A 22,608-nucleotide genomic window follows, 5' to 3' on the forward strand; every position below is an offset into this window, starting at 1 on the left:
GCGGCCGCGGAGCGCGGCGGGGGCGGGTCAGAGCGCCCCGCAGCGGCCGGCGGGGAGTGGCGCCATCTTGGACGGAGGCGGAGAGCGGGGCGGCGGCGGCGGCGGCGGCAGGTGGGGTCGGCCCGGGCCCGGGCCCGGGGACGGCGGGGCGGGTGTCACGGGTGGGTATGAGGGTGGCGGCTCCCCGGACGCTGCTGCGGGAGGCGGTGGGTGAGGCGTGGCTGCGCGTCCCCGCGGTGTAGCGGTGTCTCGGACCCCGCAGCGGGCAGACGCCGTCTGGCAGCCCCTCGGGAGGGCCCGGCCCTGCCGGTGTGTCCCGCTCCTCCCCCGGGCCTCGGCAGACCCGCGGGTGCCCGTGGGCCGAGTCCGCCGTGACAGCCCCGCCGCCGCCCCCGCCGAGCAGAGCCCCAGCCCCAGCCCTGTCTGCTCGGAGGGAGATTTTCCGCCCCCGTTTTCCCAGCTCATCCCCTTAACCTTACGGCGAGCTCAGGGCTCAGCTCTGGTTCTCGTCTCTGAAAGAGGGAGAGTCCGGGCGGATCGGGCTTCCCCGGGTGGTGTCAGCCCGGCAAGATGCTGGACCCCATCCCTCCCTCCAAGCCCCTGGGAATGAATGCCTGCCAGTGCTCCCGGACAGACCCCATCCCTCCCTCCAAGCCCCTGGGAATGAATGCCTGCCAGTGCTCCCGGACAGACCCCATCCCTCCCTCCAAGCCCCTGGGAATGAATGCCTGCCAGTGCTCCCGGACAGACCCCATCCCTCCCTCCAAGCCCCTGGGAATGAATGCCTGCCAGTGCTCCCGGACAGACCCCATCCCTCCTGCAGAAGCCCCTTCGGGCTGCCTGCCAGTGCTTCCCAGCGCGGTCAGTGGCCGGTGGGGGAGGCAGCAAGCCTGGCACATCCCAGGGAGGGGAATGTGTGTAATTCACAGGTCGTTTTCCACATGAGAAGCTCGGGCTGGCTGGAGCCCTGGTGATGGGGCAGGCAGGCAGCCACCTTGCTGTGGGCTATGGCTGGCAGGGGCTTGCTGCCACACTGGGAGTGGATGTACGGAGATGCCGTGGGGGTTTGCTGGGGCTGTGGTGTGGGCAACATTTCCATCCTTGACTTGGGCGTACCTGTGTGACACCATCTCCCAGTGCTACAAGGGCTGGCCTGGATGCAGGAGGGTTTGAACTGTAAAAGTTAATTCAGGTGTCGCAGGCTGTGCACAAAGACCTGTCCTGGCACAGGCCGGGTGCCTGTGTGTGTGATGCAGGGGATGCAGATGGCACACGCCAGACAGGAACCTGGGATAAACCTCAGGGAGTGTTTGGAGAGCGTGACCTGTAAGGGACAGAAGGACTGGAGTTTTTTTAGAGAAGAGAAAGGGAAGCTTCACACCTGTTAACACCTGCACATATCTCCCAGGTCTGTCCTGCTGCAAGGGAAGTTGAGCCTTTCCCACTTTTCTCTCTGTAGATGAGAAGTAAGGGAGCCTTAGTGGAGATACTGGAGAGGAAACTCCTCAGCAGCAGTTCTGGTGGTACAGGGGCAGTTTTTGTGAGGAGCTGTCTGAGCCTCTGAAGAGGGGGAAGATGTCAGAGCAAGAGGTGTAGGTCATTTGACCTGGAATCTTCGGGTGTACTTGATCTGCACTGAGAGGGTGGGGGGGTATGGCTTAGCTGCCCACTTGAGCTGCCTTTTAGCCCTCAGGACTTAAGAAATACCGTAGTAATTGCTCCATAATGTTCTAAAGCATGGCTTTGGCTGGCAGCCTCACTTGGCACCCTTCATTTAACTTGATCTTTTAAACAAACCTCCAAATGTCACAAGTGAGCACATGAAGCAAGGCTGGCTGTCCCCTTGTTTGCTCTGCAGAGCCCGTGATAAGCTGTAAGCTGCAAAATAAGCCTAGAAGTGGGCAAAAACCCCAGTCCATCTCAGCTCCTGGAGAGAGGGTAAGGCCTGAAGAGTCCTCTGTAGCTTGCAGTGGCTTTGTTGTTTATCCTAAAAGGTGTGTGGTTGTTCATGGCTTGGTCAGTTCTTATTTGCTTTCTCTGAGCTGGGTGAGACTGGGGATAGGGGCCCATCTCCAGCTGCAGAGGGACACTGAGGTGGCCAGGGCTGCCTTTCCCTCACCGTGTCCCTCTGGACAGCCAGGCAGGTGCTGGCTAGGTGACAACAAATGGTCCTGCTCACTGTGCTGTGCTGCAGCTGACACGGTGACTTGCCTGGTGAATCATAAGTGAATGCTGCTGAGAGCTGAGCTTTTTGCAGACACCACAGCATTAGCCCTGCTCCTTGGACAAGCTCCAGCTTGGGCGATTCCATTTGGACACTTTAAATGCTCCCTGTCGCCTTTGCAGGCACCAGGCTCTGCTCTTCTGCCTGCGAGCTCTTGGAGACTTGTTGGGGACTGTAAAACAGCTGCTACTTTCACTCCCTGGCTGTTTTCTTGCTGGGTTGTCTGTAAAGCCTGACTGCAGGACTGTGAAAGAGGCTCTGTTAATGCCAGGCAGTTGATTTGACAATAAAGGTTGGCTTTATTTTTCCCATCAGCTCTACTGTGTTGGCTGCCAAGGGCTGACGTGAGACACAGGTGAAGTTGTATTGGTTTTGGAGTCTTAACAATTACCAGCTTAACTAGAGTGATGGTTTTAAGGATGTGGCTATAATTAGGTCAAGCTGTCTTGTTTGTTGAATTCCCATTCAGCTCCCAAACTTGGTAGTGGAAATGAACTTGGGGCCTTTTTTAGGGTTGCTGTCTGTCTCCACTGGCAAAGAACATTTGGGAGACAGCTCTTTTGCTTTTCTCCTTGCTGCCAGGCCCGTGGGCAAAGGCAGAGTGTTGTTCTGTCTCCCCCCCAGGGGCTGCTGAGGGGCCATGGGGAACACCACCAGTGAGCGGGTGTCGGGGGAGCGCCATGGCTCCAAGTCCCAGCGCTCGGACGGCTCCAGTGCCTCCCACCCCGCCAAGGAGCACCCACACAAGATCATGGTGGGCAGCACCGACGACCCCAGTGTCTTCAGCTCACATGACTCCAAGGTAGGGGCCGGCTGCTCCCTTCCCTGCCTGCCCTCCAGAGCCTCGGCACACTGCCTGGGTGGGGCTGTGCTTCCAGCCATGCCAGGGGTCTCTGGGGAGCTGGGGGCCTGGAGGAGCTCTGTGGTGCTCCTGTGTGTGGCTGGGAGAGGCCAGCTGTATGAATGTGTTCATTTGGTCACATCTCTCTGGTTTTCTTTGCCCAGATTCCTGGGGACAAGGAGTTTGTGTCGTGGCAGCCAGATCTGGAGGAGTCAGTGAAACCATCCCAGCAGGCTCGTCCAACTGTCATACGCTGGGCTGATGGAGGCAAGGAGGTCTTCATCTCTGGATCCTTCAACAATTGGAGCACCAAGATCCCACTCATCAAGAGGTAGCCAGTCCCTCAAGTCATTTACTCTTATGTTCATGTCTGCTCCAGAGCGGAGAACATTTTCCTTTGCTCTCTTGGCTTCTCTCTTTTCACTCAAGCTGTGGGTCTGAGGCAAATGCACAGGCAGCTCCATCCCTGTGTCGTGCTGCAGGGACAGTGGGAAGTTGTGAAACAGGGACAGGACAGGATGGGCCACTTTGCATGCCCAGCTGGATGTCACACGGCAGCCAGTGCTGGCAGCAGAGCCCTGCCCAGGTATGCAGCAGTCCTCTGGAAGCTGTCAGCTCTTCCCTAGTTGTATGGCTGCCAGTGGGTGTTAGTTGTTTGTCCCTCACATATCTTCCTGCCCTAATGGTGTTCTCACTGTTCTGCAGCACATCTCTGACTTACATGGAAGCTCATGTAGGACTCTAGCAATTAATCTGGAATGAGTTTATCTCAATTACGGATTTGACAAACAGAGTTGTCCCACTTGCTCCTGTCCTGCTGTGCCAGCACAGGGCAGGAGCTTTGCCCACATGTTCTTCTTAGCCTGTCTTGCACAGGGTGTCTGTCACGTCCACTTCCTCGGGGCACGGAGGACTGGACTGCCACTTGCAGCTGGGCTGCCAGGAGGCTGAGCTGTGGAATGCTCAAAGGAGCATTGGAATGCTCGTGCCTGTCCTGGCCATGCCTTGGGTCAGTGATGATGAGCAAGCCTGACCATGCATGAAGGTGTTGGGGCTGGGCAGTGCTGGTTCCTGGGGCCCCATGGAAGAGCAGCATTCAGAGCATCAGCAGGCTGATGCTGTTGCACATCTGTTCTCTCTGCACAGCCACAATGACTTCGTTGCTATCCTGGACCTTCCAGAAGGAGAGCACCAGTACAAATTTTTTGTGGATGGCCAGTGGGTCCACGATCCTTCTGAGGTAATGCTCCAAGCTTTATCCCTTCAGATGTTGTCTTCTTCAGGGAACTAGATGGGATGTAACTGCAGCAGAGGGGGAACAGGGAGAGCAGAGACTGTATCCTGAAACAAAAGGCACACCTTCATCCCCTGACTCATTTCAGAGGCTGGTTCCTCTGGACGTAGTCATGATTTATTGGGAAGCATTGGGAAAGGGCAAGGAAATGCCAGAAGGCCCTCAAGTCCCACTGAGAATTGGCAATGGCAAGAGGGGCCATGAGGTCAGCACTCACTTACAAGTTCTCTTCCAAACTGGATCATGGGGGAGCAGCATGGGAAGGACAACACACCTACCCATGGGCATGTAGCAGGATGGAGGGTGGAAATAGGAGGGGATGTAGGAGCCTGTGATAAAGGAAAATCCTCCCAGGTGAAACAGCAGAGATCTACAAGTGTAGGGCAGAGAGGGACACTAGCCACCTGTGCTTGGAGGTAGTGTTGCAGCAAAGACAGCTTGGGCTGGGAGGATCTAGGAAGCACTGAATGTGCCTCAGTTGGAGCTGAACACAGGAAGATTCTCACTCCAGTTCTTTCCAGCCTGTGGTTACCAGCCAGATGGGGACGATAAATAACCTCATCCACGTCAAGAAGTCTGACTTTGAGGTGTTTGATGCATTGAAGGTGGATTCCCTGGAAAGCTCAGAAACCTCAGGTCGGGGTGAGTTTTGTGGCATTAGAGCTTTGCATGTGTTATTTTCCATCTCCTCTGCTCTGAGACTCGCTGCTCTGGGTGCACAGGTGTGGGCCTTCACTGGGGTGAGCAGTGTTGGGCAGCGTGTCCTCCTCAGCCCACAGCTGAGGCCTCATCCCTCTGGGGGGGCTGTGTTGGTGTAACTTGTTCTGTGCTAGCACCATCCCAGAGCAGAGCTGCTGCAGTGCCTGGCTGAGGGAGCCATTTCGGACTGGGAAGTGCCAGGAACATCAGCCCTTTCTGTCTGGTCAACTGTAAGTCATCTGATCCAGGGTACAAGCTAGGTGATAGCAGGATCCAGTTTATTTTCAGCAGCTACTCTTGGTTTTCATGCCAAGGTAATTTGTACCAGTGCTAGCACATTGCAAACCTCCCCATCTGCTTGTGTTACAGCAGCAGGTTAGGTTACCACACAGGCACTGGTGGTGCTGGCTCAGTGTGAAATGCTGGCAGGAAGCTCAGTCATGTGTGTGTCCCTGGTACAGCCCCATCTCAGGTACAGCTCAGCTCCATGTCCTTTCCCAGCCCGTGCAAGAGAGAAGCCAGCAAGCAGCAGCAGCCCAAGGAGATGGAGCCCTTCTGGGGGCTGCTTGTTCCCAAGGGTTCAGATCAAATGTGGCTGGGAGATGTGGCCAGTCCAGCATGAGCCCCTGAGGTCCCTCCCATGTTTGGAACACCTGCTCAGTGTAGAGTTCCTGTTTGCCTTCCCTGGACCTCCTCATCAGGCAGCACCTAGAACAACCTGCTCCCTGCGACCCTGCTGCTGAGGGCACAGCTCTGGAGCAAGCCAGCTGCTTCCTGCAGGGAGAGGGATCTGGCTGAGCCAAGAGCTGTGCTTAAGGGGTCTTGTGATGGGTAACATAGGGTGCCTGTGTTGTGTCAGTGCATGTACCAGCTTACAGCCCTGCTTAGAATTGCCAGGGGCTTGCCCAGCTGCTTTTTCTGCTGTGAAAAGGCTGACTTGTTGCTATAGAATAGATCCCTGCCCATGGCTTGTGGAGGATGTTTGTGCTTGAAAGACCTTGCTGAATTCTTCACAGCTTCTTAGGAGCTGCTCTGTGCTCACCCATCCTGCTTCAGTCATTTCATGTCCCTGCCTTTGTCTTCTCTCTAGATTTATCCAGCTCCCCACCGGGACCTTATGGCCAGGAGATGTACGTGTACCGGCCCGAGGAGCGCTTCAAATCCCCACCCATCCTCCCGCCCCACCTCCTCCAGGTCATCCTCAACAAGGACACCAACATCTCGGTGTGTACCACCAGCATACTGCCCACTGAGAGAGCCACACTGGGGTCAGGAAGGGAGTCCTGTCTGCAGGGAGGCTGAGCTCCCCTTGGCTGGGTTCTAGCCCCTGGCATTTCCCATTTGCTGCACTGATTTGGCCTCTGGTGCTTAGCTGAGCTCTGTTCCTGTTCAGAACAGCCAGAGGCAGTGGCAGCTCAAGCTGCCTGAGACAGCAGCTCCGTGTGCTGGCCGGGGCTGGGGGATCAGCTCTGCTATTCCCCTGTGACACTCCTCTCCTCCTAGTGTGACCCAGCCCTGCTGCCCGAGCCCAACCACGTCATGCTCAATCACCTCTACGCGCTCTCCATCAAGGTAAGGGCAGGTCCTGCAAGGCTGCAGGTGAGGAGCTGCTCTGGCTCCCAGGAGCCTGCAGCACCTGCAGGGAGCAGAACCTGCTCAGCTGGGGGTGCACATGGGAGCTGGCTGCCGGGTGAGGGGTGGCACGCAGAGGGTGTGACCTCCTGACAATTCCCTTCAGCTGCCTCCCAGCAGCGTGGGGGAGCTAAGCATGTATCAGACCCTGCCCTGGCTCTGCCCTGCTGCCCTGTTGTGTATTGGACTGTCTGTGGGACTGGGGACAGCAGGGACAGGCTGGGGCAGCTCCCTAAGCCCCAGGGGTGCCCTGGCCCCAGGTGCTGACGCTGTCTCCCTCAGGATGGCGTGATGGTGCTCAGTGCCACGCACCGCTACAAGAAGAAGTACGTCACCACGCTGCTGTACAAGCCCATCTGAGCCAGGGCCTCGCACGCTCCCCACGCAGGACACGAAACGCCGCTTGTCTGCACACACTGGGCCACGGGACTGTGTGACACCTGGCCACTGGCTCCAGCCTCCAACCTGGCAGGGACACGGGCCCCGGCAACAAGCTCAGGGCCACTGGGGCCTGTGACGCTGTCCCATCCTACCGGTGTGGTTCAGCCCTTGGTTTCCACCCACCTGCAGCTTCCCTTGGCTTCTGTGAGTCTCTGGGACCACTTTGCTGCTCACCAGAACAGCCCTCCCTCACGCCCAACACGAAAAGGGCTTCACCCTGCCTGTCTTCTCCAGCCTGTGAGGGCCTCAAGGTGGTCCTGGCACTGCACCCAGTCCAGGCTCCAGGAACACATCCTGTTCTTCTGAAGGTTGTGCTGCTGCCCTGGTGCTGAATCTCCAAGGCCACCTTGTCTGCTAGGGACTCTGTGACACTCCAGCCTGACACCTGCCCCCTGTTCCATAGCCCTGGCTGTGGGGCTGCCCCCCAGCTTTTTTAAACCTCTGCGAGGTTCAGCGTCGAGCCAGCATGATGGACAGTACAGCTGGACACAGCCACTCTTACCTGCTGCTGTGAGAGCACCATCAAGGACTGCCAACGCCCTGTCCCCAATATCAGCTGCTTCTGTGGGACAGGGCTGACTTTGTCACAACCAGAGGGGCACTGGCACATGCCCTGGGAAGAGCAGAGCCAGGCAGGCACTCCAGGACCTTGGCTGCACCGCCTGCTGCCGCAGCAGTGTCGTGGGACAGAGGGTTCTCTATTTATTACAGTATTTATTGTTCTCGGTGCTGCTTGCCTGATGTTGGAGAGGGGGTCTAGAAGAGGAGGAAAGGGAGCACCCAGGGAAGCACAGGGCTGCCCTTGGGTTCTTAGGGAAGGGCACAAAGCCACCCCCTGGGGACAGCTGGGGCCTTTGGCACCCTGTGCTGTGGGTGGTTTGGGGAGGGGGAGCACGGCTGCAGCGATAGGCATGCCAGAAACACCACAACCCAAAGGAAACCTTTATTGGGGACTCTTCAGCCACTGAACAGAATATGGCATTTCTTACATCTTCCTCCTGCGCTGGGGCCCCGACAGGTGCGGAGTCCCCAAAGTGCATTTCCAGTACCTCTGTCTATATACAAATAGATACATCTAAAGCAGGGGCAGGGGCAGGGACTCCTCAGGGTTACAGAGGGGACCAGGTCCCGGGGCAGGGTGTGCTCAGCATGGGGGGCTGTGTCACCCCACTCTGAGCACGGGGGATGGAAGGGAGCAAGTGCTGAAGCATCGGCCAGACCAAGGCCAAGCCAGCAGCTGCTGCTGCCGTGCCAAGCAAAGGCTGGTGGAGGGCATGCAACCACCACAGCAGCCCAAACCCACTAACTGTGTAGCACTGGACATCCCAGACCCCTTTCACCCTGGCCCTCAGAGCAGCAGGGACAGGGTCCACTTGGGCCCTCTGGCACAGCTTGGCTCAACAGCCAGTGAGCTCTTCCATGCTAGCCATTGCTCCTTGCCCTGCACAGGGCTCACGCAACAGGCAGGGCCTGCTGGGCCTTCACCTGGCAAGAGATAGAAGAGCATGGCAATAAGGAAGAGCACTGCTGTGCCCTGGGGACATGGACATGCTAGCTGAGGACACACAAGGAGAATGTGTCCCTGTGTCCCACACACGCTTCCCCCAGCTAGCCCTTGGCACTCCAGGACAGCCACCACAGGGTGTGTGCCATCTGTGTCCATCCCCAGGGCATCAGGGTGAACTCACCTCCAGGTTTGTCCTGGCCTTGCGCAGCACACTGTGGGTCCTGGTCACTGCAGGAGAGAGAGACGGGCTCAGTGAGGTCCTGGTGCCACGGAGCCACATCAGGCACGTGGGGAGCAGGCCAGCTTGGCTGTGCCACCAGAGCACATACACTGGCTGACGATGAACTGCTCCATGCTGTCCTTGAGCTGGGCTGTGCTGCGCAGCCGCCTGGCCGTACTCTGCAGAGCATCCTCCCTCTCGGAGAGCCGGGCCCGCAGCGCTGCGATCTCGCCCTGGAGCACCTGCTCCTGGGACAGAGGAGGGGATGAGCAGTGAGCACCCAGCCCCAGTGCCCTGCCGGCCCCCAGCCCCAGCTCACCTTGCCCTGGTGCTGGGCAGGGCTCACGGGCAGCACGGTGCTCCAGAAGGCAGCGAGGAGAGACACGCACTCCTCCAGGATGCCGTGCAGGGTGCTGGCGCTGCCCCATGGATGCCCCTGCCCCGTGCCCGTCCATCCCAGGGCCTGCGGGAGAAGGGTGCGGGAGCAGGTGCTGCCGGGGCACCCCCATCCCGCCGCAGCCGGGGAGTGGCCGTGCTCAGCCCGGCACAGCTGGGCAGTGCCGGCAGCATTCCCTGGCCCGGAGGCTCCCTGCCTCCAGCTGCCCCTGCAGCCCTCGGGGCTGATTCTGGGCTCGGGAGCCACATAATGCTCGGTGTGCCGAGGGTCTGGCTCCCAGCTGCTGCCTGCCCCGTCCTGCCCACGCTTTACCTCCTTTCCCGGGAGCGGGCAGTTGGGCAGCCCGAGTGCTGGGCGTGTGAGACACATCAGCTCCCGGGCCAAGGCCTTTCCCTCCACGATGTGCTGCTCCAGGGCTCGGTATGTGTCCAGGCGGCCGACGACGTGAGCCCCCGTCAGTCCTTCGCTCTTCCTTAGCAGCACGTCGGCCCCGCGTGGCTCTGTGGAGCAAGCTGGGTTAGCTGAGGACCACTGCCCGCTCCCCTGGTGACCCACCCACTCCCATCCCGGGCACTTGACTCTGCTCTGAGCTCTCCAGTCGTGCTCAGCAAGGGTGCTGCCACGAGTTCAGCAGAACCCACCGTCCATCCGCCGGAGCACCGACGTGCCGGAGGGCAGTGGGGACAGGAGGGGAGCTGCTGAGTTAGTGCCAACATCCCGCACTGGAGGAGATGGGAAGCAGCCTGGAACAAGAAACATCTGAGCCCCCTGTAGATAGATGTGGCTCCGTTCCTGGGGCTGCTGAGGTTCTGCCCTCCCTCTGCCTGCCAGCAGGGCCACTGTGCAACACCTGCTGCCCCGGGAGAAGTGTCTGGGAGCACCCAAGGGTTGCAGAGGGGCCAGGCACCCCAAGGACAGGAGCTGGGCAGGGATGCCGTGCATGGGTCCCATACCTGCTCGTGTCTCAGCAGAGGGGCCAGGGAGGCTCTCGTAGACGTGCAGCTCCGCACGCAGGGTCTGCAGGAGCAGGCGCTGCTCCTCACTCTGCTGCTGCAGGAGCGTCACTGAATGCTGCAGCCTGCAGAGGTGACACGTGAGTCCAGTGCCAGCCATCCCTCCCAGTCCTGTGGGTGCCCCAAACCTTACCTGTTGTTGTCCTCCTGCAGAGAGCGCCGCTCGTCCCGGAGCTGCCGGACACTCTCTTGGCACTCGGAGAGCTCCTCCGCCAGCCTCCGCTGCTTCCCACGCCTCTGGCCCAGCTCTGCCTCAGCCTCCCGTGCCCGGGAGCAGGCAGCCACAAGTGTCTCCTGCACCCGTGCCAGCTCTGGGGACAGACAGCACGGAGGTGTCACCACCACCCCACTCAGCCAGTGCCCTCTGGGGCTCAGCCCCGGGATGATAGCGCAGCCCTGCCTTGGGAGAGGTGGTCACGTTGGAGCCGCAGGGTTCGGTTTTCCTCGTGCAGAGCCTGGTTCTCCCTGCTCAGCTGCAACCCCAGCTCTGGTGTCTGGGCATAGACATCACTGGGCAATCCTGTGGAGGGGACCAGTGCTGAGTCTCTCTCCCAGTGCCCCGCTGTGCACGGGGTGAGCAGAGGGATGTGCAGAGGCCTGGCCCCCGCAGCCCCAGCCCCGTACCGCTGCCCTTGCCGGTGGAGGCCAGGCGCCGCTCCAGCTGCTCCCGGAGCCGGTCGTTGGTGCAGATGGACTCTTCCAGGCGCTGGCGCAGGTTGCGGATCTCCACCAGGTGTTCCTCCAGCAGGTCTGCCCCTGCCACAGCCAGGGGACACAGCTCAGGGCAGGAAAGGCTGTGCCTGCCCCTCTCCATAGCAGAGCCCAGTCCCACAGCTGTTGTGGTGCCAGATCTCCTCCCTGTACCCCACAGGCAGGTGCAGTGCCCCTGTGCTCTCCACCATGGACCATACCTGTCAGCTTCTGGCCAGAGGGGTACCCGGGTGGCAGGGCCCCATAGAGCAGCTGCCCGGGCGGGGGCACGTCCCAGAGGCCACGGGGGTCGGGGGCCCCGGGGAGCTCAGCTGGGCCCTGCAGGGCTCCGTGTCGGCAGAACGATGCCGGGGCTTTGCTGCCCTCTCCAAAGGGGCCCAGTGGCACGGTGGGCTTTCCCGGTGCCATGGGCAGTGTCACACCTGCACACACAGGACAGCGGGGAGGAGGAGAAGGACAATGTGCAGGTAGGAAGAGTGGGGCAACACACTCCCTCCAACTGTTTTTTCCCCACCTTGTTGCTCTGCTCAACAGTGCAGTCCAGTGTCCCCATCACTGACCTCCATCCCAACCAAACCTATTCCCCCTGAGGAGCAGGGGCTCTCCCAGGACTTGATGATTACATGACATAAGGTGGAGGGTCTCAGCCCCACTCCTGCACAACACCTTACCAAATCAGCCTTTTCCTAGAAGACCTGGAATATGCCAGTGTCTACACCTAGGGCTAATGCTGTCTCGGGACGGGTCCCTCCAACCCACCAGGTCATCTCTACAAGAAAGCCACATGTTCCCACTGTCCCCCAGCCAGAGCAGTGGGACCCAACCTCAAAGCCATAGCCCTGAGAAGAAGGAGAAGATCAAGGGCAGGACATGCAGGTCAGAGAGGGTGGGGGATGATATGTCACAGCACAGCATGCAGGGCAGGCAGGACCAAACCCAAGCCAAGAGACGGTGTGCTCACTTTCTCCCAGTTGCCTCCGGAGCACCTGCAGTTCCTGCTGTGCCTCGGCCAGGGAGCAGACAGAATTCCCACAGCAGCCCAGGAGTGCTGGGGCTGCAGGAGGAGGGGGCCCAGCAGGGAGGAAGGGGGACAGCCCGGGGGCCCGGGCAGGCAGGGGGGCACTAACGGGTTGGGACAAGGAGTCAAAGTGAAGGCCTAGAGACAGGAGAGAGATGGAGAGAGGTTGTTGCAGTGGCTCTGGCTCAGCCTGGCAGAGACCCCTCCTCCCTGGTGCTCTGGGGACCCTGGTACACCCCGAGAAGCCAAGTCCCTGTGTCCAGAGGCACTGCAGTTGTGGTCCCTGGTGGTACCTGTGTGTTGGGCAGGCTCCTCGTGGCACTGGCTGTACTCGCTGGCTGCATCCCCGTCGGAGCAGGGCTCCAGCCCCTCAGAGGTGAAGGATGAGCTGCTGGCAGAGTGGGACGACTCCGAGGGTGGGCAGCTGCTACCTGGGGACTCAGAGCGCTCCTGCAGCTTCACCTCCAGGCTCTCAATCACCTTCTCCCTCTCCTGGAGCTCCCGGCTGACCCTGTGGAGGTGGCCCACACCAGGTCTGAGCTCCATCCCACAGCCCTTTCCTGCATGATGCCCCACGTGCCCTGTCCCACTAGTGACGCACGACTGCTCAGAGATGCAGAGTGCCCATGGGGCTCGCCATCCCCAGAGCAGAGGCAGCTCCAGGACATCCACCTGAGGCAGAGACCCCAAGGGCACCCTGGGCCCCCACCCTAAGAGCAGTGATAGACCTGAGGGTGCCCATCCCAACACATCCCACAAACCCTTCCTTGGGAACGGGTACCTCTGTGCCAGGAGTTCATGACTGGTTTTATCCTCCCCATCTCGTCGATCTCCTGAAAATGCAAGCCAGAGAAGAACCAGTCAGTGTCTCCGTGCCCCAGGATGCCTGGTCCCACACAGAGCCATAGCAGGATAGGACAGCCCAAACCAAAGCGGGTATCCCACACAGCACATGATGTGAGAGTGTCTCCTGCTCTTCACCCATCAAAGCATCCCTTCCTGACCCATCACCACACACCCATGACACCCAGCCCCACTGCCCCCCTCAAGGTGCTTACTGATGCCCAGCTTGTCGCTGAGCCTCTCAGCCAGGTGCCTGCCCTGGGCCAGCTGCTCCCTAAAGCCCTGGCCCAGGTAGTAGTCGATGTCAGTGCCCCGAAGGAGGTCCTCAAAGGAGCGCAGGGCATCCCGCAGCTGCTGGGCCAGGCTGCGGCTCAGCCCACGGCCCTCCCGCAGCACCTGCCGCAGGTGGGAGAGCTCCCGAGCCTGTGCCTGGATCAGAGAGTTGTATTTCCTAGGAGAGATGGGTAACAGGGTGTTCACAGGGCAGCCAGACTCGCTGAGAACACAGCAGGGATGAAGTGCCATGGTGTGGAGACCCGGGGGGGGGGGGGGGCATTCTCTGGTCTAGGGAGACACAAGAAGCTTCCCTCAAAAAGCTGTTAGACCCCACTGGCTCCTTCCCCTGTTCCTATGTCTGTTCCTATGTCCCTCAGCCACTCCTTCCCTATTCCCTGATTGGCCCTCACCTTTGTACTGCCCCAAGACCTGGGTCAGCCCCCAGGCCCCCGTAGAGAAACAGTGAGACCCTCTGGGTGTGGGAGCTGGGACCTGAACACCTCACTGCGCGGCTGAATAAAACATCTGTGGATCTTATGCAAAGATCCTTTTTGCTTCCTTCCCCTGGACTATGCTAGCAGCAGCTCAGACTCCTACACCACGGAGGGAGTCTGTGCATCATCCACTGCTGGGACTCTGCCCCACCACACAAACACCCCAGGAGCCTGCCTGCAGGGAAACCAAGCAACGAGGAGCCACCAGCCTCGGGCAGCTCCTGGAAATCCCTGTATCCATCTGCTCCCAGCCCCCAGGGCCGTACCCTGGCCAAGTGGCAGACTGCAGCTCCTTGGGCAAGGTGGCTCCGTGCTTGGCCGCGGGCAGCTGTGCCTCGAGCAGGGTGACGCGGTGCACCAGGCTCTGCAGGTCGCGGTGTGCCCGCAGGGCGGGTGGGCACAGCGTGCCGTGGCCGTCCGACTGCCAGCCCTCGTCCTCGTCCGTCAGGCTGTGGGCTGGGGACGCCAAGGCCTTGGGAGCCGGCAGGGGCCGCTCCGCGCCCGAGGTGTAGCCGCTAGTGACAGAGATGGAGCGGGCACGGCGCTGCAGGCTCTGGATCACCTTGTTGGCATTGAGCAGCTGGGCCTTGAGGTCCTGGATGTGCTGGTGCAGGGCCTCCACATCCTCCAGGGCCATGGTTTTCTGGGCAGTTTTGCCCAACCTGGACATCCCTGGCTGGCATGGGGACCCCAGCTCCTCACCCAGGCTGGTTTCACTGAACACATCTGGCTCCTCGCACTCTGCAGAGAGCACAGCATGCCACTTCTCTGTGCCAGGGGGGCAGAGCACAGGCATCCCTGGAGCCCTGGCTCTCCTTACCAGGGCTGGTGGTCTCGTCACGGTCAGCCTCGGTCTCACTGCGCCCACAGGTCTCATAGCCCAGGTCCTGGAAGTCCACCTGCACTTGCTTGCTGAGCTGCTGTGTCTGAGGTTCACCTGTTGGGCAGCGCCATCAGCTCAGGGCCCCCCGGGCAGGATTCACCACCGCTGCCCCATGCACAGCCCATGCACAGGGCTCAGAACACGCCCCCAGCCCACCCTGGTTTTTAACTCACGGAGCAGGACGTGGTATTTCTCCAGCTGCTCAGCTTGTGCCCGCACTGTGGCCTCCGAAGCAGCGAGCTTGTCCTGCAGCTCCTGGCACTGCCTTTGGCCCTGTGCCACCTGGGAGCGCAGCTCTGCGCCCAGGCCTGGCCAGCCCCCGCCGGGAACCGAGCCCTCCACCTGACGGAGGGAAGATGGACTGTCAGCTCCGCATTTCCACCCTCACCCCCAGCTCTATTTTCATCTCCTTCCCGGTTCCCTGTGCACTTACATAGCTCCCGTCCCCTCCACCGGGGCTGCCAGGGCAGGGTCTCTTGGGCATGTCATCCTGGGCTCGGGTCTCCAGCGCTGGGCGTTTGGTGGGCACAGCTCCCCTCTCTGCCGAGAGCCCCGGGCCATCCCCGCTGCCTCCGGCCGGGCGGTCCCCAAGGGACCCGCGGCTCTTCCGCTGCAGCCTCCGGGGCTCGGGGACCAGAGGGCTGCCCAGCCCCGGCTCCTCCTGCTCCCCGCTCTCCAGCAGCGACGTGGCTTCACCCATCCGCTCTTTCAGCTCCGCGTTTTCCAGGCACAGGCTCAGCATCGCCTTCCTGGGGGCACAAGGCACAGTAAAGGACAGGCAGAGGCCGGGATGCAGGGTGTCCCCTCCGGCCACTGCCACCCCTGGCTCCAGAGCCCCAGAGCTCTTGCCTGATGTGGGAGACAGAGGAGAAGCCGGCTTCCTCCAGCTGTGCCTTCAGCTCCCGCAGCTCCTCCTCAGCCCGCAGCTCCCGCTCGGACACGGTGGGCGCTGCGCTCCTTTCAGCGCCCCCATTCTCCTTGCGGGCCCGGGGGTTGCTCTAGAGGCACAGAGAGGGTGACAGGGACGTTTCCCAAGGGCTGGGACGCAGTTTGGCGGTGGCGCTATGCCCAGCTCCGCCACCCCAGCTCCCGGCGTGGCGCTGCCCCGACTCACCTGCTGGGATGCCAAGCCACGGGCTGCCTCCTCCTTCATGCTGTCGGTGAAGTTGGTGCTGGCATCGGTGTGTGTACCTGCAGCCTGACCTAGGGGACAGCACAGCACACAGGGCGCTCAGAGCAGCGGCACTGGCAGCGCAGCCTCTGTCCCCTCCTCCCTGCTGGAACCCACGGTCACTGCGGGCAGCCCCAGGGCCGGTGTCTGCTCTCACACACACCTGGTGATGGGATACTCGGCTGGACCGAGCTTCCCCTGCCGTCCCTGGGTGCTGCCACCCCCTCCCTGCACACTGGACCCTGCGCTGGCCCATCTCTGAGGGAGGGGACAGCCCCAGGGATGGGAGCAGAGCAATGGCTCCTGCCCCATCCACACCTTTGCTTGCTGCCCTGACAGACACAGGCGCCACCCACCCTGCAGTCACTTCACACGCCATAGCCAGCAGCAGCACAAACGTGGGCAGGGAGCCCCACCCCGGTGGGAGGATTGGGGTGCACACCCCACATCTCCTGCCCAGGCAGGGGCAGCTCGGGAGCAGCCACCCTGCCCAGAGTGCCCAAGCTGTGCTGTCAGGCAGGCCCGGGCCTCCCTGCAAGCCCTATGCTGGCTTTGCAGAGCTAAAGGGACACTTGTGTCCCTACACGTGCATGGAGAGCTTGGGCAGAGCTGGGGTCGTGCTTTTCTGCTTGCACACAGCTCTGCTCCTGTCCCCTTGGTGCCAACCCTGTGTGAGGACTCGAGCCCCTTGTCTGGGCAGCTGGGAGAAGGGTGTATCCCCAATCCCTCCTCTCCCCAGGGGGAGAGATGCTTAGACAGGGTTCAAGGCTATGCCCTAGGGCTGTGAAAAGCCAGGTTCCACAGCTGCCTGTGCACCAAAGGAGAAGTAAATGCTTTGCTAAATCCATCACCATTGACTCTGGAGCTGCCGTGCAAGGCAGAACACAGAGCAGGGGAACACAGAGAGATGCTGCCAGGAGAGAAGCATCGGGGCTGAAGGGGAAGCCAGCAGGGATGCATCTGGCTCTCAGGAAGAATAGCCAAGGACCAGCCAGGAACGCGCCTTGCAGCAGAGCAGACGTTTGCACTGTGCTCATAGATAGGGACACACTCAGGAGACCCACGCGGGCCATGAGGCTGCAAAAATGTGGGGCACCTCACTGCTGAACCTGGGTAGACACCATCCTGCACGGTGGAGCCTGTGCACAGAAGCAGCCGTGTCCCAGGGACACAGAGAGCCATCATTGCCCCGGGGAGCAAGGACAGCCATCACTGTCACACAAGGAGAAATGCTGTTCTGGGAGCCAACGGCTCAGCGGCAGCAGCAGCGCAGGGAAGCAGCAGCTCCTGCAGGCGGCACTCGGCACAGCCAGAGCTCAGCCCGGGAGCACCAGGGACAGAACCCGCCGGTGGCTGAAGCAGTGCTGGGGAGCCCGGAAGGGTGGGGGGATCAGACCGTCGGCCGCAGACTTTGCTGGGGGTTGAGGGCCACAAGGCTCTCAAGGTGGGTCACCGTGGCTGAGGGACCACAGCAGGGTGACACACAGCTGCTCCGGGAACTTGGGAGAATCAGCCCTTGTGCCAGGGTACAGCATCCCACTTCTCACCACTGCCCACAGCTCCACACGGCTCCCAGTGCTCCAGGGAGTCAAAGGGAACACCGTTCACAAGGAAAAGGACCCCAAAAGCAACTGAAACTAAGGGGCAGAACAGGGAGCTGGCTGAGGAGCAGAGATGTGTGCACACAGGGCAGCTGTGCCCTGGCTGGTGGTCACCACGTGCTTGAGTCCCCCATCACAGCACGAGCACACCAGGGTGCTCAGCTCTGTGTGTGCCACCAGCACAGGAGACAAGAGATGCAGCCACAGCTCTGCTTTTCCACAGACTCCTCAGGCTTTCAGCCCAGCCTGAAGGCACAGAGAGTTAGTTACATGCTTGCAAACTGTACACAGCCCATGAGCACAGGACACTCGGGTACAGGGGCTGCACAGGAGCCCTCCCACTGCTGGGAACAAGGTCCTCGGGGAAGTTCAGAGAGAAAGGAATGACTTCCACAAAGAGCTACGAGACAGCACAAAGCACTTAACAGTTTGACAGAGGGTGATCTCAGGCAGGGAATGCTCAGCCAGGATAAGAGGAGGCCTTAAAGAACAGGCCAGAAAAGCTGGGGCACCTGAGCCTAGGACAGCACTGCCCCTAAGGGGCACTTCACAGCACTGATGCTAACAGAGGCAGGGGCAGATCTAGAGCAAAACAGACACAGGTGGGGAAGAGAGAGACCTGAGCACCAGCCAAGACTCCTCTCAGGCCACACCAATGAGTCTGGGCTGGGTCCTGGGCTCCATGGTACCCAAGGGACCAGGGGGCCAGCTGGGCATCAGTGCCAGGATGGCAGGGGGAAAATGGAAAGGTAAGAAGAGGAACACAAAGGCTTCTACAACGTGAGAAGCAAAAGAATTAAGAGAAGATGGTGCTACAAGGAGAAGTGAGAAGGGAATGAGATGAAACAAAGAAAGGAAAAGCTAACAAAGTCCAGAGCTGCCCAGCAGCTCCCAGCTGGGTCCCTTCAAGCCACAGGGGAGCTGCTGCAGTCACAGTGCAGCTGGGTGCTGACCCAGAGAGGCAGTGCTACCCTGCTGCCTGCAAAGGGGAGCTCTGCTGCCTCCCACCCCCGTGGGGCACAGGGAGGAGAAGCCCCCGGGGCAGCACAAGGCACAGGTGGTGCCATCTGAAGCAGTTGCAGGGAGCCATGCAGCAGAGTAGTCTCAGGTCCAGGTGTGCAGCAGAGCACCACAGAGGTCTTCTGCTCTGCCTGCCCCTAGCTCAGCCTCCCCAGCAAGCACAAACAGATGCTCAGAGGTGAAAAACTTGCTCCTGCCCTTTTGAGAAGTGATTGAGTACAAGACAGCAGATCCACAGCCCACTGTGCATGGGAAGCCCTGGTCATTGGAGGGTTGTTGCTACTGTTTTTCAGCTTTCACATCAGCTCCCACATTCCCAGAGAAGGTGGAAGAGGGCCTGGAAAAAGTATGCAGTGGTGCCAAGAGGGACAGACACCTCAGAAACAGGGTCCTGTCCATGGCCCAAGGGGCACGTGGAGTGTGTAAAAGATATGTATGTACACGTATGAGTAAAGGAGCAGACCCAGCCCAGACCCTGGGAGCAGGGACAGGTCTCAGTCCCCCCAAACTACCTGTCTAAAAGAGGAGGAAACTCTCCCATGAAGGCACTCGCAAGTTAGGGTGAAACAACTTACAATTAGGAAAAAAAAGCCAGTCAGTAAAACCATTAACATTGGAATAGGATTTGGTTTAAGCATAAACTGAATTGCTGGTTCTACACTCAAGTCTTGTGTAAAAGGCCCAGGCAAGTGTCCCCAGGTCTTGATTCTCCATCTCTGGAACACACTTTTCCATATACACTGTCTCCCTTTGGGCCAGCCACCATCAACCCAAGGGGTGGGTGTCACTAGGTAAGAAAAATGGTGAGGGAATACAAAAACTCACACTCATGCACTTGGGAGATGATAGAAAACATCTGGTGTTTCCTTCAGAGATAGGGAATCTTTATTTGGCCCATGGTGGTTGGAAAAGAAAGGAGATAGAGGGGAATAACTAAAATGGAATGATTTGAATGTGCAAATACATTAGTGGCCACCAGGGTGGGTCAGACAGGAACATACACGAGACACAGGTGGATTGCACTGATCGCCGTTTCCAAAGCAGCTCAAAAATAAAACAAAAAGAAAAAAAAAAAAAAAGAAGCCCTGCACCAGTTCTATCGTACCATCAGCAAGTACCAAAGCTCAGTCAGTGAGACAGGTTAGTGAACCGTTTCCGTGGCAGGCGGGCGAGCGCCAGTGCTCAGAAGGCATGCTGGGGTAGGACTCTCACACGCTCCTGTTCCCCACCTCCTATGGCGCCCTGTGTCTCCAGCCTGCTCAAACACTGCAAGCTTCTTCCAAGAGCTTCTTCCAGCTGTCCCCGGAGCTCGTGGACCCCTTCCAGCTCCACCTGCAGGGCGTGGTCTCTCGCAGCGCTGAGCGGACGCGGCACAGGAGGGAAGAGGGTTAGACCCGCGGCGCAGCCCGCACCGGCCCCGCCCTCAGGACACCGAGGCAGGCACAGCCCCGGGGGCTCCCAGGCGGCTCAGCCACCTCCTGCCTCACCTCGAACCTCCCCAGAGCGCAGCCACCCCCAAAAAAGGCCCCAGCCCCTGGTAGGGGCCTCGGAGTCGCAGCTGTTCTGCAGTACTTTCCCAAGCACTCCACTTATGGGCTCCCTAGCTATCAGGTAGCTCAAATATCCGAGAGGCTGCAGCCCTGTGAAGGGCAGGGGGATTAAATCAGGGGACAGGCAACTGCCTGGATAAGCACCTAGAGGGATCCTTATCAACCCAACAGTTGGTTGAGAATTTGACAGCAGTCTCTGAAAGGTGGCCAAGTGTGGGTGGGAAACTGAGCTGGGAAAAGATAAGCCAAGCAAGAGAAATCTCATGGCAATGGGGAGAGTTTAGGGAGCCATTAAAGCTGCCCACTGCAGCCTCTTCAAGGGAAAAAGGCAGCCTAAAACTTGGACTCTCAAAGAGGCATTTGGCTGATCCTTTGCCTAGACTCCCTCTGCCCCCACTGAAAACTCTCAGACTTGCAGAATGATCCCTGCTTGAGGGATTTCCCCACTGGACCAGCCACGCCTGCCGTGGCAGAGCAGGGCAGCACAGAGCCAAGGCAGCCTCACTTACCTGTCTGGGTGTGTGTGAAACTTCACCAGACTGCCATAGAGCTGCCTCTCTGCCTGCAGAGCCTCATTTAACCGATTCCTCTCAGCCACCAGCCCTTCCAGCATCAGTAACAACTGCTTGGAGAGAAGAGACAAGGTGCAACTCTTAAACAGAGACAGAAACCAAAGGAAGTTATCTAGCTGTCCCTGACAAACTGGGGGCTCCCCTTCCTCTCTTGCTGGTGTCCATGTCATCCCTGGACTCCCAAAAGCCTTTGCTCTTTGGACAAGTGCTAAAGAAAGCTGATGCTCTCCTCTGTATTCCCACAACCACACAGCCAGCTTCCAAGAACAAGCACATCCTGGCCTATCTAAAGGCTGAAAACAAAACCTCAAACCTGACTGCCAGCAGAAGCACAAACACATCCAAGCTTGCCCCACTGGCACACTACCTGTTGCCTTCTGTTTCCAGCAGCCTCCTGTCCTTGGGACTCTGCTATGGCCACTTTTTCCCGAAGCACCAGCACTTCTTGAGTCAACCTTTCCATGGCTGGAAATTCTTCAGGATCCACCAGCTGCATCTGCAGATCCTGAAACCCAACAAACAGCAGGAGAGCTCAATGAGGAAGGGATCAGTAACAAAGACAGCTGGACCTTCACAAACCTCCCTGGAATGCAACTGCCAGAAGTTTCCAGTGTTTGGAAAGATCCAGGTCTTCCAAGGAAAAAATGCCAAAGCATTTTTTGAGATTAGATTCTAAACAATCTGGTCTGTGGATTAGGCACAGACCAGATTGTTTAGAAAGAATCAAGATGGGACACAAGAGGAATGCACTCTGATTAAAGGACTTGAAACACCAAATAAGAACAGTCTGGGGGTTTGGGGCCTTTGCCTTCTGGCCAAAGGAACAGAGAGCTGCAGGCAAACCAGCAGTGATAGCATCTGGTATAGCCAGCCACACTGCTCTGAGGATGTGGGGAACAAAGAGACTCCCCTGCAGCATTCCCAGGTGGAACTCCCCCAGCCTAGCACAGCAGCTCACCTTGATGAGGTCCTCTTTCATCTGGATGGTTCTGGTCAAGGACTCAATATCTGAGGCCTGCACCTGCAGCTCCTCCTCCTGTGTGGCCACGACAGACTGCAGAGCAGTGAGCTCCCGCTGCAGAGGGAAGAGAAGCCCCTCAGAGACTTCTGAAAGCCAACACCCCCCTGCAGGACACTGCCCCCCATTTCTCACTGGGGGTACCCTCACAAGAGCAGGGTCCAAAACCTCCAGTGAGGGGCAGCCCTAAGGTCTCCCAGAAGGAAAGGAGATCAGCACAGGTTCCATCACAAGCTCACCCTGCTTTCTCTTTCCTTCTTTGCCATTAGCTCCAGCTCCTCTTTGGCATTGACAAGATCCTTCTCCAGTTCTGCTGCTGACATTGTAACTGCAAAGACAGCTTGGTTACTGCAGGAACACCGTGTGCCAGTTCAGACCCCAGGATCACACGCAATCCCTCTGTGGCAAGACAGGGCCCTGGTGCTTGTGCTCCCTATCACACTGTTTCTCAGTAATTGCTTTTCTTCCTTGCTTGGTCTTTCAACAGCAGCTGAAATCAATGGCAACATCACAGGCCTGCCATCCTACCACTGGCAAAGTTCTCGTGTCCTGGTCCCAAGGCAAAACCCAAAACAGTTACACACTTGTCTCAGCTCATCCTGAAACAAAGTCAAAAACTCTCCAGGGGACAGCATCAGATCTTGAGTAGAAACACCTCACCTCAAACCTAACAGCAGCCTTTCTCCTTCCCTTACTCCCATCCTCAGATATCACCCAGAAGAGAGGCAGAGCTTTATTTCAAAATTCTCTTGTTCGAAGTTCTCGACTGTTCCACAGTTTTATGTAATCATGTTTCCCCCACAGCAGAAAGTCCCACTCATATTTGGGGACCTCAAAAGAAGCTGTCCCACACTCACCTCCCTCTGTCCTGCAGCTGCTGTCTTCCTGTGGGGATCCAGCAATGACTGTAGCTCCATAAGCTCTTTGCAGGATCTCCTGAAAACATAAAAGTCTGCAGGTTTGCATTTGCATGGGGAATACACAGCTTCCCCAGAATTCCAGGACTACAGCAAAGCTGCTGGCTGTTCTGTTGACACCTCTAAAATGTGAAAAAACAATGAAGTGGATGTAGCCCAGCAGTGGAAACAAGTGAATTGCACCCAGAAATTGTACTTGTGGGGAAGAGGGCACTGGTCTTGTTTCATTTGGCACTGGGAAGCTGCTGGCAGCAAATATCATTCAC

The 22,608-nt window shown here is 58.8% G+C and overlaps 2 protein-coding genes across 19 annotated transcripts in view; one reads left to right on the top strand and one right to left on the bottom strand.

Annotated features, from left to right (window-relative positions):
- Window positions 1–36: 36 nt before the first annotated feature.
- On the top strand, window positions 37–7,859 carry PRKAB2 (protein kinase AMP-activated non-catalytic subunit beta 2). Of its 8 annotated transcripts, XM_059854786.1 has the most exons (9): window positions 268–1,408; window positions 1,859–1,938; window positions 2,849–3,026; window positions 3,230–3,396; window positions 4,212–4,305; window positions 4,881–5,001; window positions 6,149–6,282; window positions 6,562–6,630; window positions 6,951–7,859. In XM_059854786.1, exons 3-9 carry the CDS (start codon window positions 2,865–2,867, stop codon window positions 7,125–7,127), a joined length of 924 nt encoding a protein of 307 aa, XP_059710769.1. In that variant the 5' UTR covers window positions 268–1,408; window positions 1,859–1,938; window positions 2,849–2,864; the 3' UTR covers window positions 7,128–7,859. The 8 variants fall into 8 exon arrangements, with proteins under 8 accessions (XP_059710771.1, XP_059710772.1, XP_059710769.1 ...); XM_059854788.1 differs by lacking the exons at window positions 268–1,408; window positions 1,859–1,938 and adding an exon at window positions 37–111; XM_059854785.1 differs by having other exon boundaries at window positions 268–1,938.
- A 191-nt stretch (window positions 7,860–8,050) lies between these two features.
- LOC132331371 (myomegalin-like) overlaps window positions 8,051–22,608 on the bottom strand; it is a 28,727-nt gene continuing 14,169 nt past the window's right edge. For 4 of the 11 annotated variants that reach the window (XM_059854774.1, XM_059854775.1, XM_059854764.1 and 1 more), the window contains 26 exons: window positions 22,283–22,361; window positions 21,665–21,753; window positions 21,366–21,482; window positions 20,775–20,912; window positions 20,345–20,460; window positions 19,515–19,642; window positions 15,608–15,696; window positions 15,343–15,491; window positions 14,927–15,242; window positions 14,667–14,835; window positions 14,431–14,547; window positions 13,877–14,351; window positions 13,056–13,291; window positions 12,779–12,830; window positions 12,291–12,508; window positions 11,941–12,135; window positions 11,180–11,401; window positions 10,893–11,024; window positions 10,669–10,788; window positions 10,402–10,579; window positions 10,209–10,333; window positions 9,897–9,998; window positions 9,178–9,755; window positions 8,968–9,106; window positions 8,820–8,866; window positions 8,051–8,616 (listed from right to left, as the gene is read on the bottom strand). In XM_059854774.1, coding sequence (XP_059710757.1) covers window positions 8,584–8,616; window positions 8,820–8,866; window positions 8,968–9,106; window positions 9,178–9,755; window positions 9,897–9,998; window positions 10,209–10,333; window positions 10,402–10,579; window positions 10,669–10,788; window positions 10,893–11,024; window positions 11,180–11,401; window positions 11,941–12,135; window positions 12,291–12,508; window positions 12,779–12,830; window positions 13,056–13,291; window positions 13,877–14,351; window positions 14,431–14,547; window positions 14,667–14,835; window positions 14,927–15,242; window positions 15,343–15,491; window positions 15,608–15,696; window positions 19,515–19,642; window positions 20,345–20,460; window positions 20,775–20,912; window positions 21,366–21,482; window positions 21,665–21,753; window positions 22,283–22,361 — 4,359 coding nt within the window. In that variant the 3' untranslated portion in view covers window positions 8,051–8,583. The remainder of the gene's footprint in view (window positions 8,617–8,819; window positions 8,867–8,967; window positions 9,107–9,177; window positions 9,756–9,896; window positions 9,999–10,208; window positions 10,334–10,401; window positions 10,580–10,668; window positions 10,789–10,892; window positions 11,025–11,179; window positions 11,402–11,940; window positions 12,136–12,290; window positions 12,509–12,778; window positions 12,831–13,055; window positions 13,292–13,876; window positions 14,352–14,430; window positions 14,548–14,666; window positions 14,836–14,926; window positions 15,243–15,342; window positions 15,492–15,607; window positions 15,697–19,514; window positions 19,643–20,344; window positions 20,461–20,774; window positions 20,913–21,365; window positions 21,483–21,664; window positions 21,754–22,282; window positions 22,362–22,608) is intronic. The other 7 variants (XM_059854770.1, XM_059854767.1, XM_059854768.1 and 4 more) reach the window with 7 other exon arrangements.

The sequence above is a fragment of the Haemorhous mexicanus genome, chromosome 9 (genome assembly GCF_027477595.1).
Source record: "Haemorhous mexicanus isolate bHaeMex1 chromosome 9, bHaeMex1.pri, whole genome shotgun sequence".
Taxonomy (NCBI): Eukaryota; Metazoa; Chordata; class Aves; order Passeriformes; family Fringillidae; genus Haemorhous; species Haemorhous mexicanus.

Excerpts from the sequence above, each read along its gene's own strand:
- PRKAB2 (XM_059854788.1), top strand. The coding sequence starts at position 2,865 with ATGGGGAACACCACCAGTGAGCGGGTGTCGGGGGAGCGCCATGGCTCC. Across the intron at positions 3,397-4,211 it reads AAGATCCCACTCATCAAGAG|CCACAATGACTTCGTTGCTA; the intron begins GTAGCCAGTCCC and ends CTCTCTGCACAG. Across the intron at positions 4,306-4,880 it reads GGGTCCACGATCCTTCTGAG|CCTGTGGTTACCAGCCAGAT; the intron begins GTAATGCTCCAA and ends AGTTCTTTCCAG.